The sequence below is a fragment of the Balaenoptera borealis genome (genome assembly GCF_965194805.1).
Source record: "Balaenoptera borealis genome assembly, chromosome: 13".
Classification (NCBI taxonomy): Eukaryota; Metazoa; Chordata; class Mammalia; order Artiodactyla; family Balaenopteridae; genus Balaenoptera; species Balaenoptera borealis.
In genome coordinates this window covers 12379648-12398763 of record NC_138870.1, presented here as the reverse complement: position 1 = coordinate 12398763, position 19116 = coordinate 12379648, and the positions used below count along the sequence as shown (strand labels likewise).

Sequence of the window (19116 nt, the reverse complement as noted above, 5' to 3'; positions counted from 1 at the left end):
GGATCTAAAGAAACTCATAAGCTTTTGCACAGCAAAGGAAACCATAAACAAAACGAAAAGACAACCTTCGGACTGGGAGAAAATATCTGCAAACGATATGACTGACAAGGGCTTAATTTCCAAATTATACAAACAGCTTATACAACTCAATAAACTAAAAAACCAACAACCCAATCAAATGATGGGTAGAAGACTTAAATAGACATTTCTCCAAAGAAGACATACAGATGGCCAATAGGCACATGAAAAGATGCTCATCATCGTTAATTACCAGAGAAATGCAAATCAAAACTACAATGAGGTATCACCTCAAACTGGTAAGAATGGCCATCATTGAAATGTCTACAAACAGTAAATGCTGGAGAGGGTATGGAGAAAAGGGAACTCTCCTGCACTGTTGGTGGGAATGTAAATTAGGTGCAACTGCTATGGAGAAAAATAAAGAGGCTCCTTAAAAAACTGAAAACAGAGTTGCCACGTGATCCGGCCATCCCGTTCCTGGGCATAGATCTGGAGAAAACTCTAATTCAAAAAGATACATGCACCCCAATGTTCACAGCAGCACTATTTACAATAGCCAAGACATGGAAGCAACCTAAATGCCCACTGACAGATAACTGGATAAAGAAGATGTGGGAGATATATACATATATATATATATATACACACACACACACTCATATATACATACACATACATACATATAATGGAATACTACTCAGCCATAAAGAAGAGTGAAATATTGCCATTTGCAGCAACTTGGATGGACCTAGAGATTATCATACTAAGGGAAGTAAGTCAGACAGAAAGACAAATATATGATATCACTTATATGTGGAATCTAAAATATGATACAAATTGACTTATTTACGAAACAGAAAGAGACTCACAGACATAGAAAACAAACTTATGCTTACCAAAGGGGAAAAGGGGGGGAGGGATAAATTAGGAGTTTGGGATTAGCAGATACAAACTACTATATATAAAACAGATAAACAACAAGGTCCTACTGTATAGCACAGGAAACTATATTCAGTATCTTGCAATAACCTATAATAAAAAAGAATATATACATATGTCTAACTGAATCACTTTGCTATACACCAGAATCTAACACAACATTGTAAATCAACTATACTTCCATTTTTAAAAAATGAAAAAAATATATGTCAAAGAATTAAAGGAAAATACGATATTAACAACTGTGCAAATAAGAAATCTCAAAAGTAGAAAATGAAAAATACAGGAAGAAACAGAAAAATTAAGATAGAATATTAAAAAATCAACACAAAATAAAAGTAGGAAAAAAGTACTCAGAAACAAAAAAATAGATGACATATTTTTTAAATTACAGAACAGCAGACCTAAATTCAACCATATCAATGACTATACTATCTAAATGGAATGAAATTTCCTATCAAAATTAGGGATTGTCAGATGAAATAATATATCAAGAAATCATGAAATAACTAGTTTTCTTCTCCTAGATACTCACTTTAAATACAAATACACAAACACACTAAAAAAAGCAAGCATAAAAAAACTGTTGTAATCACATTAATGTTAGACAACATATAAAGAGGTAAACCTTATAACGATAAAAGAGTCAATTTGTCTATTTCTTTTATTGTTCTTCACTCATGTTTTGATGCTCTATTATAAGGTGCTTATTTTTCTATAATGTATAATCTATAATAGGAAGAGAAGATCTATAATCAATGATCTAATCTACATTATATTTTTATTTACCATAACCTGACTGATAAAATTCATCTATTATCACATACTACAGGTAGTTTCCTGGTTACATTTTCTTCTTGAGAAATAAAACTGAATTATTTCAATAACTATTAACAGCAATTATAAGACAGTCATGATAGCTGGCACTATTCCCGTCAGGCTCTGTGCTAAGTGTTTTATCAGTACATTCATTAACAAATTTAATCTTTACAATAATCCTGAGGTTGAGACCAGCATTAGCCATATTTTATAAGTAAGAAATCAAGGTGTTAGATAACTTATTCAAGGCTTACACATTATTAAGTGACAGGAGCCACTGTCTGACTCTAGAGCTTATTATTTCTATGCCACTAGGTGCAAATTTATATATCTTCACATTTTTTCTGCCATCAATTCTGAGAAAACGTATGTAATCAGAGACATTACACGCCTATATCTGCATTTACACATATTACAGAATTACTCAAGTTGAAACTATTAAAAAACATCTTAGTTCTGTCAAATAAGTTTTAATACTAAGAATCTATTTTATTAAAAAGTTACTTAATCATGTGTCCTTCCCCCAAATGAGACCACTCTCATTAAGTGAACACTAAGAAAATTTCAAGAAAGCAAAGATACTGGCTTTGTAGGTTTTTTGGGTTTTTTTGTTTTTTTTTAACTGAAACAAATAACAAGAACATATTTGAAATGCAATAGCTAGAACATATTTGAAAGGCTAGAGTAGGGCACTTCAAAAATTACAAGGGAAGTTATTAATACAGAAGACCTGGTTGTTCACTCCACACACATCTCTCCAAGGGGACCTGGGAGCTACAGTCAGGCTTGGTTGGCTACCAGGAACGTGACCCTTAGAAAGTTTACATTAATAAATGGTAATTTTCTTATGTACACCTTAAACAGTGTCATACTGGCTTATCAGGATTGATCTGCACAAACATCAAGTCTGACGATGCACACCTGGTTTCATTGTTGGGGTCCTGAGTTTTGACTGCCATGGCTGGTTACAAAGAAAGACGCAGCTGTATAGTCAGCTCAGACCCTGATACTCAGTCAGGCTTCCTGGGCAAAGACTATTGGCTCATGTCCCTGCACTTAATAACCATAGAGACAGCACATCCTGTGCAGGCTGGATAGGAGAGAATATGGAAGCCTCAGCCTGACTGCACTTAATCCCATTTGATGCATATTTTTTTCCTGCTGTTTTTGCTCTCTACCTTTTGCTGTGATAAACCATAACCATGAGTATAACCTGTCACAGGTCTTATGAGTCCTTATAGCAAATCAACAAAATTGAGGCTGATCTTGAGTCCCTCAAAAAAGTAATATAAAACTACAGATGCGGCAGAAAAAGATTTCTACACTGTTTTACAACATACGATGATACTTCGAATAAATAATTTTTTTCACCATATGAAATATATTAGTAATGTACTGTATGAAATGAGATCTATGAATAAAATATGTAGTAATAACTCACTATATGGAATGTGTTAATAAATACTTATTTGGAGGACATTAGAGAAATCTTCATTCAAGGACTACAAAGAGAATATTTTACACATTTAATTATTTTCAAATTAGCTATGTCTGAACAACGGTCATTTCCATACAAACCATCCAGATTCCTTCTAATTTATAATAGCCTTAAAGTGTTCAGAAGTACAGCTAAGTAAGATTTGGCAGAGAAAAAAGAAGTTGGCAGAGTATACTTAGAAAGTTAACAGTCTAAAGAATCACAAGCTACCTGTTTCATACCAGATTCTATTTGCTACTAAGTAACATACAGGGGAAAAACCTAATGATAATTTCTTAATATATCTTCAAAAAAACAATAGTGTTACCTTAATCAAGGTATTCAGCACAACAACAAAAATTTTATTTGTAACCCAAAAGAGCCAGTAAAGCATCAGTTTATAACTGGTAGCACATATATATTTCCAAAATGGTTCCTTATTATATAATAAAACTTGCATATTATATTTATTATTTAAATCACTGGTACTCATTCAAAGCTGAAAATCCTGCTTTTTTTGACCAGGCATGATTTTGGCAGGTTAGCTCCCTAGTCATGCTACTTGTATGTGTTTTTCATACAATGGTATTGAATTACTCTTCCTGTAAGCCAAATAAAATAACCACTGAGAACTTAATATTTGGTTGCACTGTCTCTTTGCTACCTGATGCAGTCACTTACTATTTCAGGCGTCTTTTGGATCGACTGGTACAAGTTGGTTCATCAAAATGTAAGTTATACAATACAATGTAAAGTAAAACATTTTAGATTCTAAAACCTGTAAAGTGGGGAGTAACACATGATGTTTTAGAATTTCTAGAACATAGTAAGCAGCTGGGTGTGACTGGATTTTATATTATTTTGTTTTGTTGTTTTTCTTTAATTTAAAAAGGATATTTTTAAGTGAAGAATTTTAAAAGTATAGCAAACTTTTATATCAATTTTAATTTCACCTAGATGTTTACAATATTACATACACTTTATTTCAGCAATCCAGTATAACTTTTTGCAATGGTGAAAATGTTCTATATCTTTGTTTTCCAATATGGTAGTTACTAGCTATATTTGGCTATTGAGCCTTGAAATGGGGCTACTGTGATATAGGAAGTAAATTTTTTATTTAAGGCTAAATTAAATTAAAATTTAATTTAAATGGCCAACATGTGATTAGTGGCTACCACATTAGACAGTACAACTTTAGAAGAATCATCATTTTTAACAAGATAAAAACACAGCCATTACAATGTCCATTTTTGTGTCTTGAAACATTACCTAGTGTGTCCAGACAAACAAGAAAAAAAATTACTGAGGGAAATAAAGTTGTTTGTAATTTCTTTGTTTAGTTTTAGGTTTACTTTATAAAGTAAGGCTAGACTTCCTATAAATGTTACATAAAAGTCACTGAAGGGGCTTCCCTGGTGGCGCAGCGGTTAAGAATCTGCCTGCCAATGCAGGGGACACGAGTTCGAGCCCTGGTCTGGGAAGATCCCACATGCCGCGGAGCAACTAAGCCCATGAGCCACAACTACTGAGCCTGCGCGTCTGGAGCCTGTGCTCCGCAACAAGAGAGGCCGCGACAGTGAGAGGCCCGCGCACCGCGATGAAGAGTGGCTCCCGCTTGCCGCAACTAGAGAAAGCCCTCACACAGAAACGAAGACCCAACACAGCCGAAAATAAATAAATTAAAAAAAAAAAAAAGTCACTGAATATATCAACATTTCCTATACCATGTGTCTTCCAGAAAGTACTCCATATACTTTTAATTAAAAACATAGCTACTACGACATCCTCAGAAGCAATCAAAACTTTGATCTTTAATATCATATAAAAAGACTGCTAAAATTTTTAAGAAATAAAATATTTCTAATAGCTTTCTATAAAGCATGGTGTACACCTATCTTTGGTTAAAAATCCATCATTTTAAAGGAAAACAGCCAAAATTAAAGATCATTATGCCCTTGTTTTAAAATTCATGTAATTTATTCATGCCTGACTTATTCAAGAATTTTTATTTTTCTAGGAAAAATATATGCATTTCTTGATATGATTAAGAGGAAGGGAAGAAAATAAAATTAGACTATCAACAACCTAATGACTTCCCTATAAATTTATTACACCTAAAGCAATATAGTAAAAGAAGTATGATGAACATTGTTAATTTAATACAGGAAAAAAGTAGTTACTCCATTCCTGAGTGACTTAAATTTAACATGAAAAAGTACCAGGACTGGCAAAGTGCTAATAAGCTATCAGAAAGATCAAGATTTTCCTTCCATAAAAGCTATCTCTGATCAGCTTTGAAGAAACTAAAATGATGTCTCTGTGTGTGCTGGCAGTGGCAGGACAGAGGATGGGGGGGAGGGGGGACCCCCCCGGGGGAGGTAAACCAGTGAGACCTTCTTAAATAAGATGGGCCAGGAAGAAATTACACAAGGAGACTTAAAACTTCACAATATATGAAGAAAAACAACTAGACTGTCGATTATATATAATCCAAGCAGTTAGTTAATTTAATAAACATATTATTTCTAAGAGAATTACTAAGCAAAAAAACTCAATTCCTGTCAAACCACAGAGAGACGCTGTTTGAAAATTTGTGGACAGTTGTAAAAAACAGACTTAGAATAATTTTCATTTTACCAAAGAATACTGATAGAAATTCATTCTCTTATGGACTGTAATTACAATTTTACTTTGAAACAGTAGGAAAAATCTTACCTGTGATGTGCTATCAGCTGCTTTCTTATTAACAGAAGCATCTATTGTTTTGTTTGTCTGGTTTTCTGAGGAGTCAAAAAACAAAACAAAGCAAAACTCAGAGCTATTCTTAAAGGCACCTACAAAATGTGAAAGGATGGGTTGCTTTACATACAACAATTCATGTTAATTTTCTCCAATTTTTTTTTGTCGTCAACATGTTACATATGTAAATAGATCCTGTCATAGACCACCACTACAAAGTCTTTCAGAAGGACAAATTCATAATAGAGATCAAAACACTTCACATACCCATTAACCAGAAATTTTAACTCTAACCTAAGGAATATTGCAGGGAAACAATTTAAGACGTGTGTAACTTAAATGCTGTAACATGAATGGTTAAATAAAATATAATCCTTCCATACTATATACCTTTGGAGAAAAAAAATTTAATAACAAAATTTAATAGCAAAATGTATTAAATTAAATGTATTAAATTAATAGCAAAAATGTAATAAATTCACGAGAGAAACAGTTACAAACAGTGATTCTGATGAAATATACATGGATAATCTCAGTAGGTCAATCACAGATGATTTTTCTTTATTCAGTTTTCAATTAACTTGTGTTGAGTTTGTGGTATATGTATGTGTGTGCATGCGTGTATGTACACACACATGCACACACATACGTATGAAAGTTGTATGTATAGAACTACAACTATATAGTTGTAAAAAAGATAGCTGAATGAAAAAACAGCACAGAAAAGAAACCAAGTAGGTTTTTCTGCCTCAATTTCTAAAGAGAAGGTATTAAATTTTATCAAATGTCTTGAGCATCTACTGAGGTTATTAATCAGTTTTTTCTCTTTGGTAATGTGGTCAATTATATTAATAGGAATTTTCTAATGTTGAAACATCCCATCCTTGCTTTTTGTCAGAAAAAACGTTGGTCAAAATATGGCACTCCTTTCATCTGTAAATCTTCATAACACGCATATAAAGTAAACCATTTATATTAAAAAATCAAAACCAGAAACAGGAGACAGAACCATGTATTTCTACATATAAATCTGTATGTCAAAAAAATCAGGATAAATATCTACCTATTAAAAAAGAGGGTTTTCTAGGCTAGGCAAGTAAAAGGAGGCCCTTACAATTTCTCCCTACCCTATCTGAATTATCTTAGTTCCTTTCGTAGGAAGAATATAATATATATATATATAAAACTCTAACATAAGGAATATCGCAGGGAAATAATTTAAGATGTGTATAACTTAAAAAAGATATATACATATCTTTAATACCTTAAAATTACTTCATTTACAATGAATCAGCTTCTGTTCTGGACTGTGAAGTTCTTGAAATACTACTTAATAAAAAACTACTTCCAGGGTACTGATCCTACATGGTTGAGTATTAAATTACACTTATGACATTACCAAAACATCAGCAATTTACTACCAATTTTTTTAATACATATATACAATGTCAGAATACATTCATTTGGATTTAAAACACATTTTCATTTTCAAATGAAAATAAAAGGTAAATTCAGAAGCAAAGTAGGTGAGGGACCTTCATTTTTATTTTCTGTTGAAATATCCTCATACAATTATCTTCAAGATTCAGAGAAGACTTAGATTGCTTAATAAAATGTTTTAATTCTTTACACACACACAAACACACACACACAAATACTAATAACTATGAGAGTTTTGTTATCCAGAGTGAGTCTTTGACCTAACTGTCTCAGGACAAAGAGTTAATTATTCACAGAGCTGTAATAATATTCCTTATTCTAGATTTTCAGTTAACTTCCCCTACCCCTTTATTACAGATTGTTTTCTTGATTCTTAATCATTTTATAGTCTCACTGTATCTTTTGTTTTCTTTTACTATAATATCTACTTTAGATAAATTCTGAAAGTTAAAAGTTACAAATCAATCTATCAAGCAATAAAATTGGCAGGGTGTAAGGTCAAAAATTGTACCTCAAATGCTTTGTCATATGGGAAACATCTCTATCTCTTTATTTTGAAAAGATATTGTCACTTTTTACCAACACTGCATTTTTACCAGAATAATAAAAAGGTTTTACAGGAGTGCCAATTAGTAGTATACTCCGGTAGGTGCTGGATAATGGTATGAAAAAGAATGCAATGCAAGACCTTTAAATCATTTTTACCACACCATGTCTCATCCAGATCACTCCAAGAGCCTGCTAACTGGTCTCCCTGTTTTTCCCCCTCTAAACCATTCCCCTCACTGCAGCCAGTGTTCATGGATGTCACACTCCTTCCTCTCTGTAAAAATCCTTTAAAACCCTATTTCCCACCATCTTTCCATTCACTCCATTCTCATACCGTCCCAGATCTCCCATATCCTCTCACAGAAACCTTCATATCTTTACACTCATCACATTGATAATTAATTATTTATTTAATATCCAAGTTCCATATTTGATTATAAGCTTGTTTAGAATAGGGACTATTTTGTACATTTCTGTGTATCTGCAGGATTTTAGAACAATACAGGCATTCGATATTTTATGAATGAATGACATAAGCTATAATTTGGTCTCTAAATTTCCAAGTAGTCCTTAGGACAATTTTGACTTTACATTTTACAAAAAATATTGACTTACTCTACGGAATATATGTATATAAAATACATACAAATGCATGCTGTCTAGTTATACAGTATATGTTCTCATTAAGTAAATAAAACCTACATAAGCATAGGATTTAAAACTAATTACTTTATCGCATTAGGGATGTATTGAAGTTTGGCTTCAACCTTCATATTTAGCCAAAATTTGCTATTTGGCTTCAGCTTAGGCTTTGGCAAGCCTCAATAGCTAAATGCCTACTTTAATGCCATTTATGGCACCCCTAAAATTATGCATGATCAAAGAACATATCTTCTCATTGGATCTCATTCTAATTAACATTATGAACAACATAAAAACAAAGCTTATCATTAACATTTTTGGTTAATATCTAATAATTTACTTTCAAAAGTAGGTAAGCATTCTAAATAGAACTCAAAATGAAGATCTCCTTAATATAATTTATGTATTAAAGTACATATAAATGTGTTAAATATATGTTAAAATATAAAATTTTACGTATAAGTATAAATGTATATTATCACAAAAGTAGACTGATGTTCTAATTAATAATAATGGGGAAAACTATTAATTTTATATACAAAAATAATCAAGGACAGTCAAGTAATTAAATAAATACAAAACAGACTAACACTCATTACAACTAATAAAGCGCACTAAGCTAGATAACCTTGGGAAAAACATACCTTTTGTGTCAACAGATGTTCATACAATGTTAACAGGATAATGAAATTGAATTACAATTCTGATATTGTAGAAGTATTTAGGGTACTTGCATTCATAACATTAAACAAAATAATCTTTCAAGTTATTTATTTCTTTTCAGGCCTCGGTCTTTCAGGGAAAGTTCTGTATTTAAGAATATATCTTATCTTGTGACCATGAATTAAAAACAATGTCAACTAGGCTCAAAATTTCATAAAGAAGAAAAACTCCAGAATCACATAAAAGAATGTCCATGATAATCATCTTCCACCTGACATATTAAAAAACAGTAATGACTGGAAGAAAAATAAATTAGAGAAATATGAAGTAACCCCAAAATCTTGCTCATCACTGACCTCAATTAAAAGTAAGCATCTTTAGCATATAAGGATGTGATAGCAGATAATGCTAAAAAAATATGGTTACTGTACCATGCAAATATTTAATTTTAAATACTAATAATAATTCTATTTGAAATTTCAGATTTACCCTTATATCCCAGATGTTAATTGTATGAGGATGATATTCAGCTTCAGTCCAATATTAATTTTTATCTGCCATTCATTTACTCTCTCAATAACTCTATGAAACACCATCACTATTTTATGAGAAAATATACTCAGAGGGCAAGTACACTACTGAAGACTACATGAGAAATTTAAAAAAACAAGGCTTGTATATCTCACTTGTAAGAGTAATTTTGTACTTTATAATCTGTTTCGTATATTTCATGGTCACTTACTACAACAGTAAGACAGATACTATTAGGAATTTCATTACATACATGATGCCTAGGCTCTCTCTCCTGTCTTTCCAAAAGCAGTGGGGATAAATGTGAAATCAGAAATGAAGAATAAGCAAGTTCAAGAATGCATACAAAATGTATGCTTTTTAAGAACAAGGAAGACATATAGAGTTTTACAGATTTTAAAACAGGAACAATCAAGTTCTCATTTTTGCAATACTTCAAAGTATATATACATATGCAAACTTAATCATGTAATATGTCATACGGGAAAATATATAAAAGAGAAAACAAAAAGCAAACATTCTGTAGTAAATTAAAGAGGGAAGACCTACTTTTAAACCACTCAAATTTGCAAGATATGAGTGATGAATGCACAGAGGATTTTTCCAAATGGGTAGGGAAGATATGTGGTTTTTATTTTCTTCTTATTAGCATATACTATGTCAATTAGATACTTTAAAATATACTTGCTCTATTCAGATATATCTGAAAAATGTATTAGAAAAGTAATTCATAATGCTTGCTACAAAGCCTAAATTAAAAATTCGCACAGATTAGGAAAACTAGTAAAAGATAAATTACAAATGCTAACTTCTCACTCAAAATAAACTCTCTCTCAAATTCCACTGTAACAACATCATTTCTCTTAGGTAACAAAAAACTTACTAAAAATAATCTCTGTGAAAATTCTATTTACTCTGTTCTTCCAATAATGCTAGTCACTTACACACACACACACATGTGTTCAATTACCTATAGACTATTAACATGCTTGCATTTCTATTATTAAACCTCCATATTGACTTACCAATTCTTGTGGTGGTAGTGCTGCTCTGTTCTGCAGGAGATGAAGTACTAAAGGCAGAAATTGGAATTTTCATCTGTATAGGGCCTCGATTATTTGATGCACTATAGAGTCCTGATGGGCCTACTGTGGGTAAAGAAGTCCTTGTCGCTTGCACGATAGAGTGCGCTGTTGGAACAGCCTGTACAGCAAGTGTTGTTCCTAGTGGTGCAGCACTGGCAGGAGAATTCCTTTGAATACTAGGACTGGGCACAGAAGGAACGTTGTTTGGTTTAGTGGGGTTTGGCAAGGATGGCAAAGATACTGGATTTTTGGTAAGACCACTCATTGTAGGTGGGCTTTGCACAGAAATGAATTCAACGTTGCCAGATGGTTGATTGGTCACTAAAGTCCCTGGATGGCTCTGCAGGAGCTGAGGTTGGGAGGATACGGCAACAGGTACATGCAAAATCACTGGTAAAGACTGTAAAGAGATTGTAGGTTGGGGATTTCCACTAGGCACCTGAGTAGAAGCAACTACTGTAGCTGTGTTGGGTGCAGGAAGAACTGACGTTGCTGTCAGAGAACCCGAAGTCACTGGAGGCTGCAATTTAGGTTGACTACTGACAACTGTTGGAGGAGTGACAAGATTGGTTGAAGATACTATAAAAAGAAAAAAGAAGTCTCAGTTTAAATAGCTATCTTTATCAGCTAAGATAATATAATACAAATTTGATGTATTGCAGTATATACAGTAAAGTCTCTCATAATTAAATTTTTAATTCAAGATTTAAATCCTTGAATTCTTAGATTATCTGTAGAAGCATTTTTGCATCTGTATTTGGTACATTATGAAAACAGCACATGTTTTATGATTAAGGCAGAGGACTGCTATCTCTGTATAAAAAGAGTCTCTGAAAATTATTATACTTACTTCAGAGTAACTAGCTGGAAAAACAACTAAAAAACATTGAAAACTAGGTAAAATTGTATAGACAATTTTGAAAGTACATTAAAAATATTATAAATGCCTTAGAACACTGGCAATACATAAACTCAAATAGAAAATCTAGAAAGAGTACCATTAATGAATAACAGGTAAACCTGGTGATGGTATTTTGTCATTTGGACAATGTGAAACCTCTATCTGTGGATCAAAAATTTTACTGGATTCCCTGGGGAGGAACTGGTGAGGAGAGGCTGTCTCTATTAACACTCTATTGACATTATGTGATATGGAAAATAGCACGGTGAAGATGGGAAATGAATTAAGGAGCAGATAACAAAGAGCAGAGAAAATCAAAATGCTTGTCACTGTAGTTTTACAGTCATTTTAGTTCAACCATTTGTGTTTATTCTCATTTGAACAGGTTTAAAATCAATGACCAAGTTTCTTCTCAATGATTTGTAGTCTTTCCAAAATCATAGGCACGCTAGAGCAGCAATTCTCAAGGTGCAGTCCAGGGAGACACCTGGGGATTACTGAGACCCTTTCAGGAAGTTTGAAATGTCCAAACTATTTCCATAACAATAATAAAACATTATTTGACTTTTTCACTGTGCAGATATTTACAATGATGGAGCAAAAGCAATGGTGAGTAAAACTTTTGATGTCTCCGTATAAAAATCAAGGTAGTGGTACCAAACTATCACTGCATTCTTTAATACCACATGTGCACAGTAAAAACCAAACAAAATCAGTTTCATTTAAGAATGTTCATTATGAAGTAGTAAAAACTACTAATTCTATTAAATCTCAATTCTTGAGTATAGTCCGTCTTAATATTTTATGTGAAGAAATGGGAAGTACACATAAAGCATTACTGCTGCATGCCAAATAAGGATGTCCGGCTCAAGGAAAAGTGCTTGTAAGGCTGGCTGAGTTGTAAGCTGAGCTAACAGGCTTTTTTAATGGAAAACCACTTTTACTTGAAAGAATTACAAGCATACTGTGGTTATTCACACTTGGGTACCTGGCAAATATTTTCTTGAAAATAAACCAAATATGGCAGTCACTTCAAAGAAAACGACCAACAGTATTTATTGGCAATAATAAAATTTGAGTTTTAAAAAACAAAAATTAGAACTTTGGAAAATACGTCTACCTGCCACTGAGGGCAGGACAGCTTCCCAAATCTTTAAAGACTTGTCTGAGAAGAACTGATAGTGAAATAAATAAATATGATTTTAAAAAAAAATTTATTAATGAAATGTGTCAACATTTGGAAGACTTAGAAAACTCAGTGAATATTTTCCAAATGATCAATGATATTAGTAAAAGATCCATCCAAGTACAAGACAGACAAATGAATTTTAATGAAAAATTTAGAAAAGTTTATTGGTGTGGTTTCTGATTCCATTTTGCAACTACCCTTTAAGAAACTACTACTTGCTGTATCAAAGAAGAATATCCACAATTCACTAAAAGGGCTAGGCCTTTTCCAACTACATATTTGTATGAGGCTGAATTTTCTTCACATATTTCAACTATAACAACAAATCGCAACAGATTGAATGCAGATGCAGATATGAGAATCCAGGTATCTTCGGCCATCTTAATGTTTTAAGTGAGGTATAAAAGAGATTTGGAAAAATTTAACACAATAACACTCTTTTTCCTAATTTTTTTAAAGCTTGGAAAAGAGCTACTTTTCATCAAAACATGTTACTTATGGTTCATAATATAGGTTTGTAATCATTTTAAAGTGAATAAATAAACATTTAAAAATTTTATGTTTTAATTTTCACCATAGTAGATATCAATTAATACACCCACATGAACAAAGCTCTTTGGATTCTTAATAATTTTTAAGATTATAAGGGGATGTGAAGACCCAAAAGTTTGAGAACCACTACAGTAGAGATCTGAATTTCTGTATTTTCATGCATATCCGCGATCCTGATTTTTAAACAAACTTTGTGCTTAGCACTCAGTTTCACATAACTGTGCTCAGTTTCTTAGTCCATTTCAACCTCAAAAGAATGTAAGAAAAAAGAACCAAAACCTTCAATTCCTAAGAAAATGTATTTCAGTGTTAAGAATATTACCTGTATTCACAGGGGTTTGAAAGGATGGCGGTGTGCTCTCGCTTATATTTCTTTTGGACTCCAACATCTGTCTCACTGTGTTTGCATTTCTATGAAATATATATACACACAAATGGTCACTTGATACGCCATTCTAGGGGATATCTATTTATGTATAGAGAAAGTAGTGGCCCCTTGGAAAAAAGGGTGGCTAGACTTAGATATTAAAGCATTAAACTGAGAGTGAATGCAGTGAAGCAAAGCTGGCACAAAGACTTTGGAATGTTGGGGTCTACAGCATTAGGGGAGAGTCTTCCTTCTATACTCTATGTCCTCAATACTTTAACCTGAGAACCAAATGTAGGTCCGAATATCTGCACACATTAGATTTTATCACCCCTGACGAAAGCATTTCTCAATTAATGAAGATAATACTATTTAACACAAGTGGTTAAAGAAAGCCTTATAATAAATTAGCAAAATCAATATCCATAGGTGAACAATTACAACAAAGCAAAAAGGAAGCAAATATACTTAATCCAGTATACCAAACACTTATCTTTACATAAATACACAGAATCACATTCCAAGATTTTTCTGCAAAGAAAATCAGAACTTTGTTCTCTTAATTAAAAACTTGATAAATATACTGTTTACAATTCTCACCTGTAGGGCACACTGTTATTGCTGCCGACATCAACTACGGACTTTCCTGGTGATACAGGTGGGTTTGGTGGATTCTGGGGGAGAAAAATACCAAGGTAAAATAAAACCCAATTCACAAGAGATCTTTAAAAATAAGACCTTTAAATGCCTTGTCAATATGTTATCTGTTATTTCTATAATATAGTGGAAAATCTTACTGAGAAAAAAATTTAAATCTTGGCATTGCCACTTATTAAGCCCCTTACACAAATTTACTTAGTCTACTGACACAACTGCTTATCATATGAAAAGTGAATAGAATAATTCTTAAACCTCAGTTTTTGATATGAGTAAATAAAATAGAGAATATGAAAGTAGCTTATATGCTCTAATGGTTCAGTAAACATTAATATGAATCTAAAGAATAATTAGACACTCATTCAATAAATATCTAGTGAATGCCTACTATGTATCAGGCAGATCAGGCACGATTACAAGCAGAAACTCAACAAACAAGGTAAGTATTTATTTTTCCCCAGAAGTAACTGATTGCCAATTAAGTGGTATCCTAGGTCACAAATCAAAATTATTTTTACAATTTTTGTTTAAAAAATAAATACTTGCCACTACGTGACTTACAATTTCATTTAAAGATGTCCCAATTCTAAACTTCAGAACAAACTAATTTAACCCTTTTCTGCTCCCCAAAACAGGGAATATAGAAAGAGAGTTCTAATATTTATATGCTAATTACCATTATTTGGGCCTCCATCATTAACGACACTATCATCATTTATTTCTTAAATTGAGAAAAATAAATAACTCTACTCAAGAGTTAATTAAGTATAATAATAATACATATAATATTAAACAAAAGGTGGTAAGTGCTTAGGATCACATCAAGCAGATGCCACTAATCACTCTTCTCAACAACAAATATATCTTGCTGCTTTTTATAGGATAAAAGGATGATTTTAACCAAACAGTATAGTGTTGTACTAGTTACCTGTGTAGAGGAGACAAAAGATAAAAAGAATTAAGATAAACTGTTCTAACCTGGCTGTGGACGCAAAAACATTTGAAATAAATAGAAAAGCAAATGAAAGTAACACTGTAGTATCACTCGAAAAAGTTTAAAATTTTTAGGGGAAAGAAATGCATCTTCTAACAAGTCTTTGAGTAATTAGTACACTCAAAATAGTTAAAATGAAGGTAAACAACATTTCAGGGAAAACAAAAAAGGAGCAGTATAAGCATAATAAATAAGTATAACAGGGCTTAGAGTCATCAGATGGAGGACCTTAAACACTACAGTGTGGTGACATCAGCAAGATGGCAGAATTGGAAATCCTATACCTTCCTTCCCTCATGAAGACAATGATTTAGCAATATAAGAACCAAATTTCACTTGTAAGAAGTCCAGAAACCTGTTGAGAGATTATAGAACCCCAAGTGAAAGCAAGCCCCAAAAGAGATATATGGTAGTGGGTAGGAAAGTCTGCTGCTCTCACCCACCATACCCCATCCCCCTCCTCTCACAGTGTGGTGCAATCAAGAAAAAATTCCCAACAACTGTCCTCTCCTTTGGGAAAGAAAGAGAAGAGTGGAATTTGCATGCAGTATTCTGGCTTTTTGGGGTACTGATAAGGCACTGGCTTCAGTCTCACCTGACTTGGATAAAGCAGCACAAATTGGATGTCTGGGGACTAGATGAGAACAAAGGTGAACCCCCTGGCTTGGTACCAAACCAGAAAAATTGCAGTAACACAGATAGACAACAGGGGTAACTCCAATATCACGGCTTGCTAAAGCAGCAGCGAGACTGCAATATGGAAAGTAGATACCAGGTGAGGGATGGGAAGTTCCCAAGTAGAAATAGATAAACCTCTTCAGATGGGAGATACATGCACAAGCTCCAAGAAAATGCATCTTTAAAAATAAGTTTGCGAGGACACCAGAGTATCTACCCAGACTGACTGGTAAAGGGCTTCATCTGTATAAAGATATTCCAAAAAGATGGGGAGGGTATTTTTTCAAATTCCCTAATTTCAACAAAAGAGAACCAGACATACAAAAAAACAGGGAAATATGGATCAATCAAAGAAATAAAATTCCAGAAACTGAAGAAACAGATCTATGAACTACCCAACAAAGAATTCAAAATGACTAACATTAAGATGCTCAATGAGATAAAAAAGAACAGACAGAAAATGAAATGAAATCAGGAAAACAATGCAAGAAGAAAAAGAAACTTTATAATAGAACCAATAGAAATTCTGAAGCTGAAGAATACAATAACTGAATTGAAACCTTTACCAGAGGGGATCAAAACCAGACTGTATCAAGTAGAAGAAAGAATCAGCAAACCTGAAGACAAGTCACTTGAAACTACTGAGTTAGAGCACCAAATAGAAAAAAGAATGAAAAAAGTAAAGACAGACTAAGGGATTTATTAGACACCATCAAATGGACCAATATACAAATTTGGGAGACCAAGAATGAGAAGAAAGAAAGTGGGCAGAAAGCCTACTTAAATAATGGCCAGAAACTTCCCAAATTTGAGGGAAAAAACCGACAAATTCAAGAAGGCGAAAAGCTTCCAACTGAAATTAACTCAGAGACCTACACTAAGAAACATTATAGTCAAGCTGTCAAAAGTCACAAAGATTTTAAAAGTAGAAAGAGAAAAATGACCCATCACATTTAAGGCAGCTCCCATAAGATTATCAACGGTTTTCTCAGCAGAAACCTAGCAGGCCACAAGGGAGTGGAATGACATATTCAAAGTGCTGAAAGAAAAAAACTGCCAAGCAAGAATACCATAACCAGCAAAACTATCATTCAAAAATGAAGGCAAAATTAAGATTTTCCCAGTAAATAAAAAGCTGATGGCATTCATCACCACTAAATCCACCATACAAGAAACGCTAAAAGGAGTCCTTCAAGTAGAAATGAAAGGACACTAGACAGCAACTTAAAAGCAAATGAAAATATGAAATTTTCTGGTAAGAGTAAATACACAAACAAATGCAGAATCCTGCATTACTGTAAAGTTGGTGCAAAAATCACATAATTCTGGTACAGAATTTAAGTATAAAATATAATTGTAAGTCTATGTTAAAGTATACACAATACAAAAAGATATAATGTATGATATCAATAACATAAAGTGGTGGGAGGAAAGATGTGACTGAAGTTGTTACTAGTTTAAAATAGGTGTAAACTTAAGATATTTTATGTAATCCCCATGGTAATGATGAGAAAATACCTATAGAAGATACACAAAAAAACTGAGAAATGAATTAAGGCACTGACACTACTAATTAAAAAAATAAACAAAACACACAGGAAGTAAACAAAAAATGAAGACAAACAAAACAGCTCCAAGACAAACAGAAAATATTCAACAAAATGGCAATAATAAGTTTGTCCCTACAATAATTACTTTAAATCCAAATGGATTAAATTCTCCATAGAAAGACATACTCTGGCTTAATGGATTCAATAAAACAACAACAACAAAACAAAAACAAAAAAAACCAAGGTCCTGCTATATGCTGTCAACAAGAGGCACACTTTAGGTCTAAAGACACAAACAGGCAGAAAGTAAAAGTAAGGAAAAAGATATTCCATTCAAATGATAAGCAAAACAAAGTAGAGGTGACCGTACGTATTTAAGACAAAATGAATTTGAAATCAAAAACTATTACAAGAGACAAAGAAGAACACTATATAATGAAAAGTCAACTGACAAGATATAACATTTATAAATATATATGGACATATCATCTATGCCCCCAAATATAGGATGTAAAAATTGGTTTTTTTTTAACAGAAAACCAGAAACACCATAATAGTAGGAGTCTTCAGTACATCATCTTATATAATGGATAGATGTTCCAGACAGAAAATCAGTAAGGAATCCCTAGAAATGAACAAGACTAAAGATCAAACAGACAAATGTAGAAATTTTCACCCAACACACAGTTTTCTCAAGCACACACAGAACTTTCTCCAGTATAGATCATATATTAGGTCACAAAACGAGCCCGAACACATTTAAAACGATGAAAACTATACCAAATATCTTTGTGAATCACAATGGAATAAAACTTGAAATCAACATCATAAGGAAAATGGAAAAAAGTCACAAATATGTGGAAAACTTTTAAAAATCCAGTGAGTAAAATAAGAAATCACAACGGATACTAGAGGATATCTGAGATATACGTAAACAAAAACACAACATACTAAATTTATGGGAAAATTGATGCAGCAAAAGTAGTACTAAGAGAAAAGTTTGTGGTGGTAAATGCTTACCAAAAAAAAAAAAAACAAATCTCAAATCAATGGCCTAACTTTACACCTCAAGGAACTAGAAAAGAAAAAAACAAGCTAAACTCCAAGTTATAAGAAGGAAGGAAACAATAAAGATTACAGCAGAAATAAATGACATAGAGAATACAAAATCAATAGAAAAAAAATTTTTAATTGGTAAAACCTTATCTAGATTACCTAAGAAAAAAGAAAGGAGGCATAAATAAACAAAATCATATATGAAACAGGAGGCATTATAACTGATGTCATGGAAAGAGAAGGATCATAAGACACTACTGTGGC

The 19116-nt window shown here is 32.7% G+C and overlaps 1 protein-coding gene across 5 annotated transcripts in view; it reads right to left on the bottom strand.

The window, feature by feature from the left end:
• ATF7IP (activating transcription factor 7 interacting protein) overlaps positions 1–19116 on the bottom strand; it is a 117926-nt gene that overhangs the window by 14338 nt on the left and 84472 nt on the right. For all 5 annotated transcript variants that reach the window (XM_082352574.1, XM_082352577.1, XM_082352573.1 and 2 more), the window contains 4 exons: positions 14518–14591; positions 13873–13961; positions 10849–11487; positions 5975–6039 (listed from right to left, as the gene is read on the bottom strand). In XM_082352574.1, coding sequence (XP_082208700.1) covers positions 5975–6039; positions 10849–11487; positions 13873–13961; positions 14518–14591 — 867 coding nt within the window. The remainder of the gene's footprint in view (positions 1–5974; positions 6040–10848; positions 11488–13872; positions 13962–14517; positions 14592–19116) is intronic.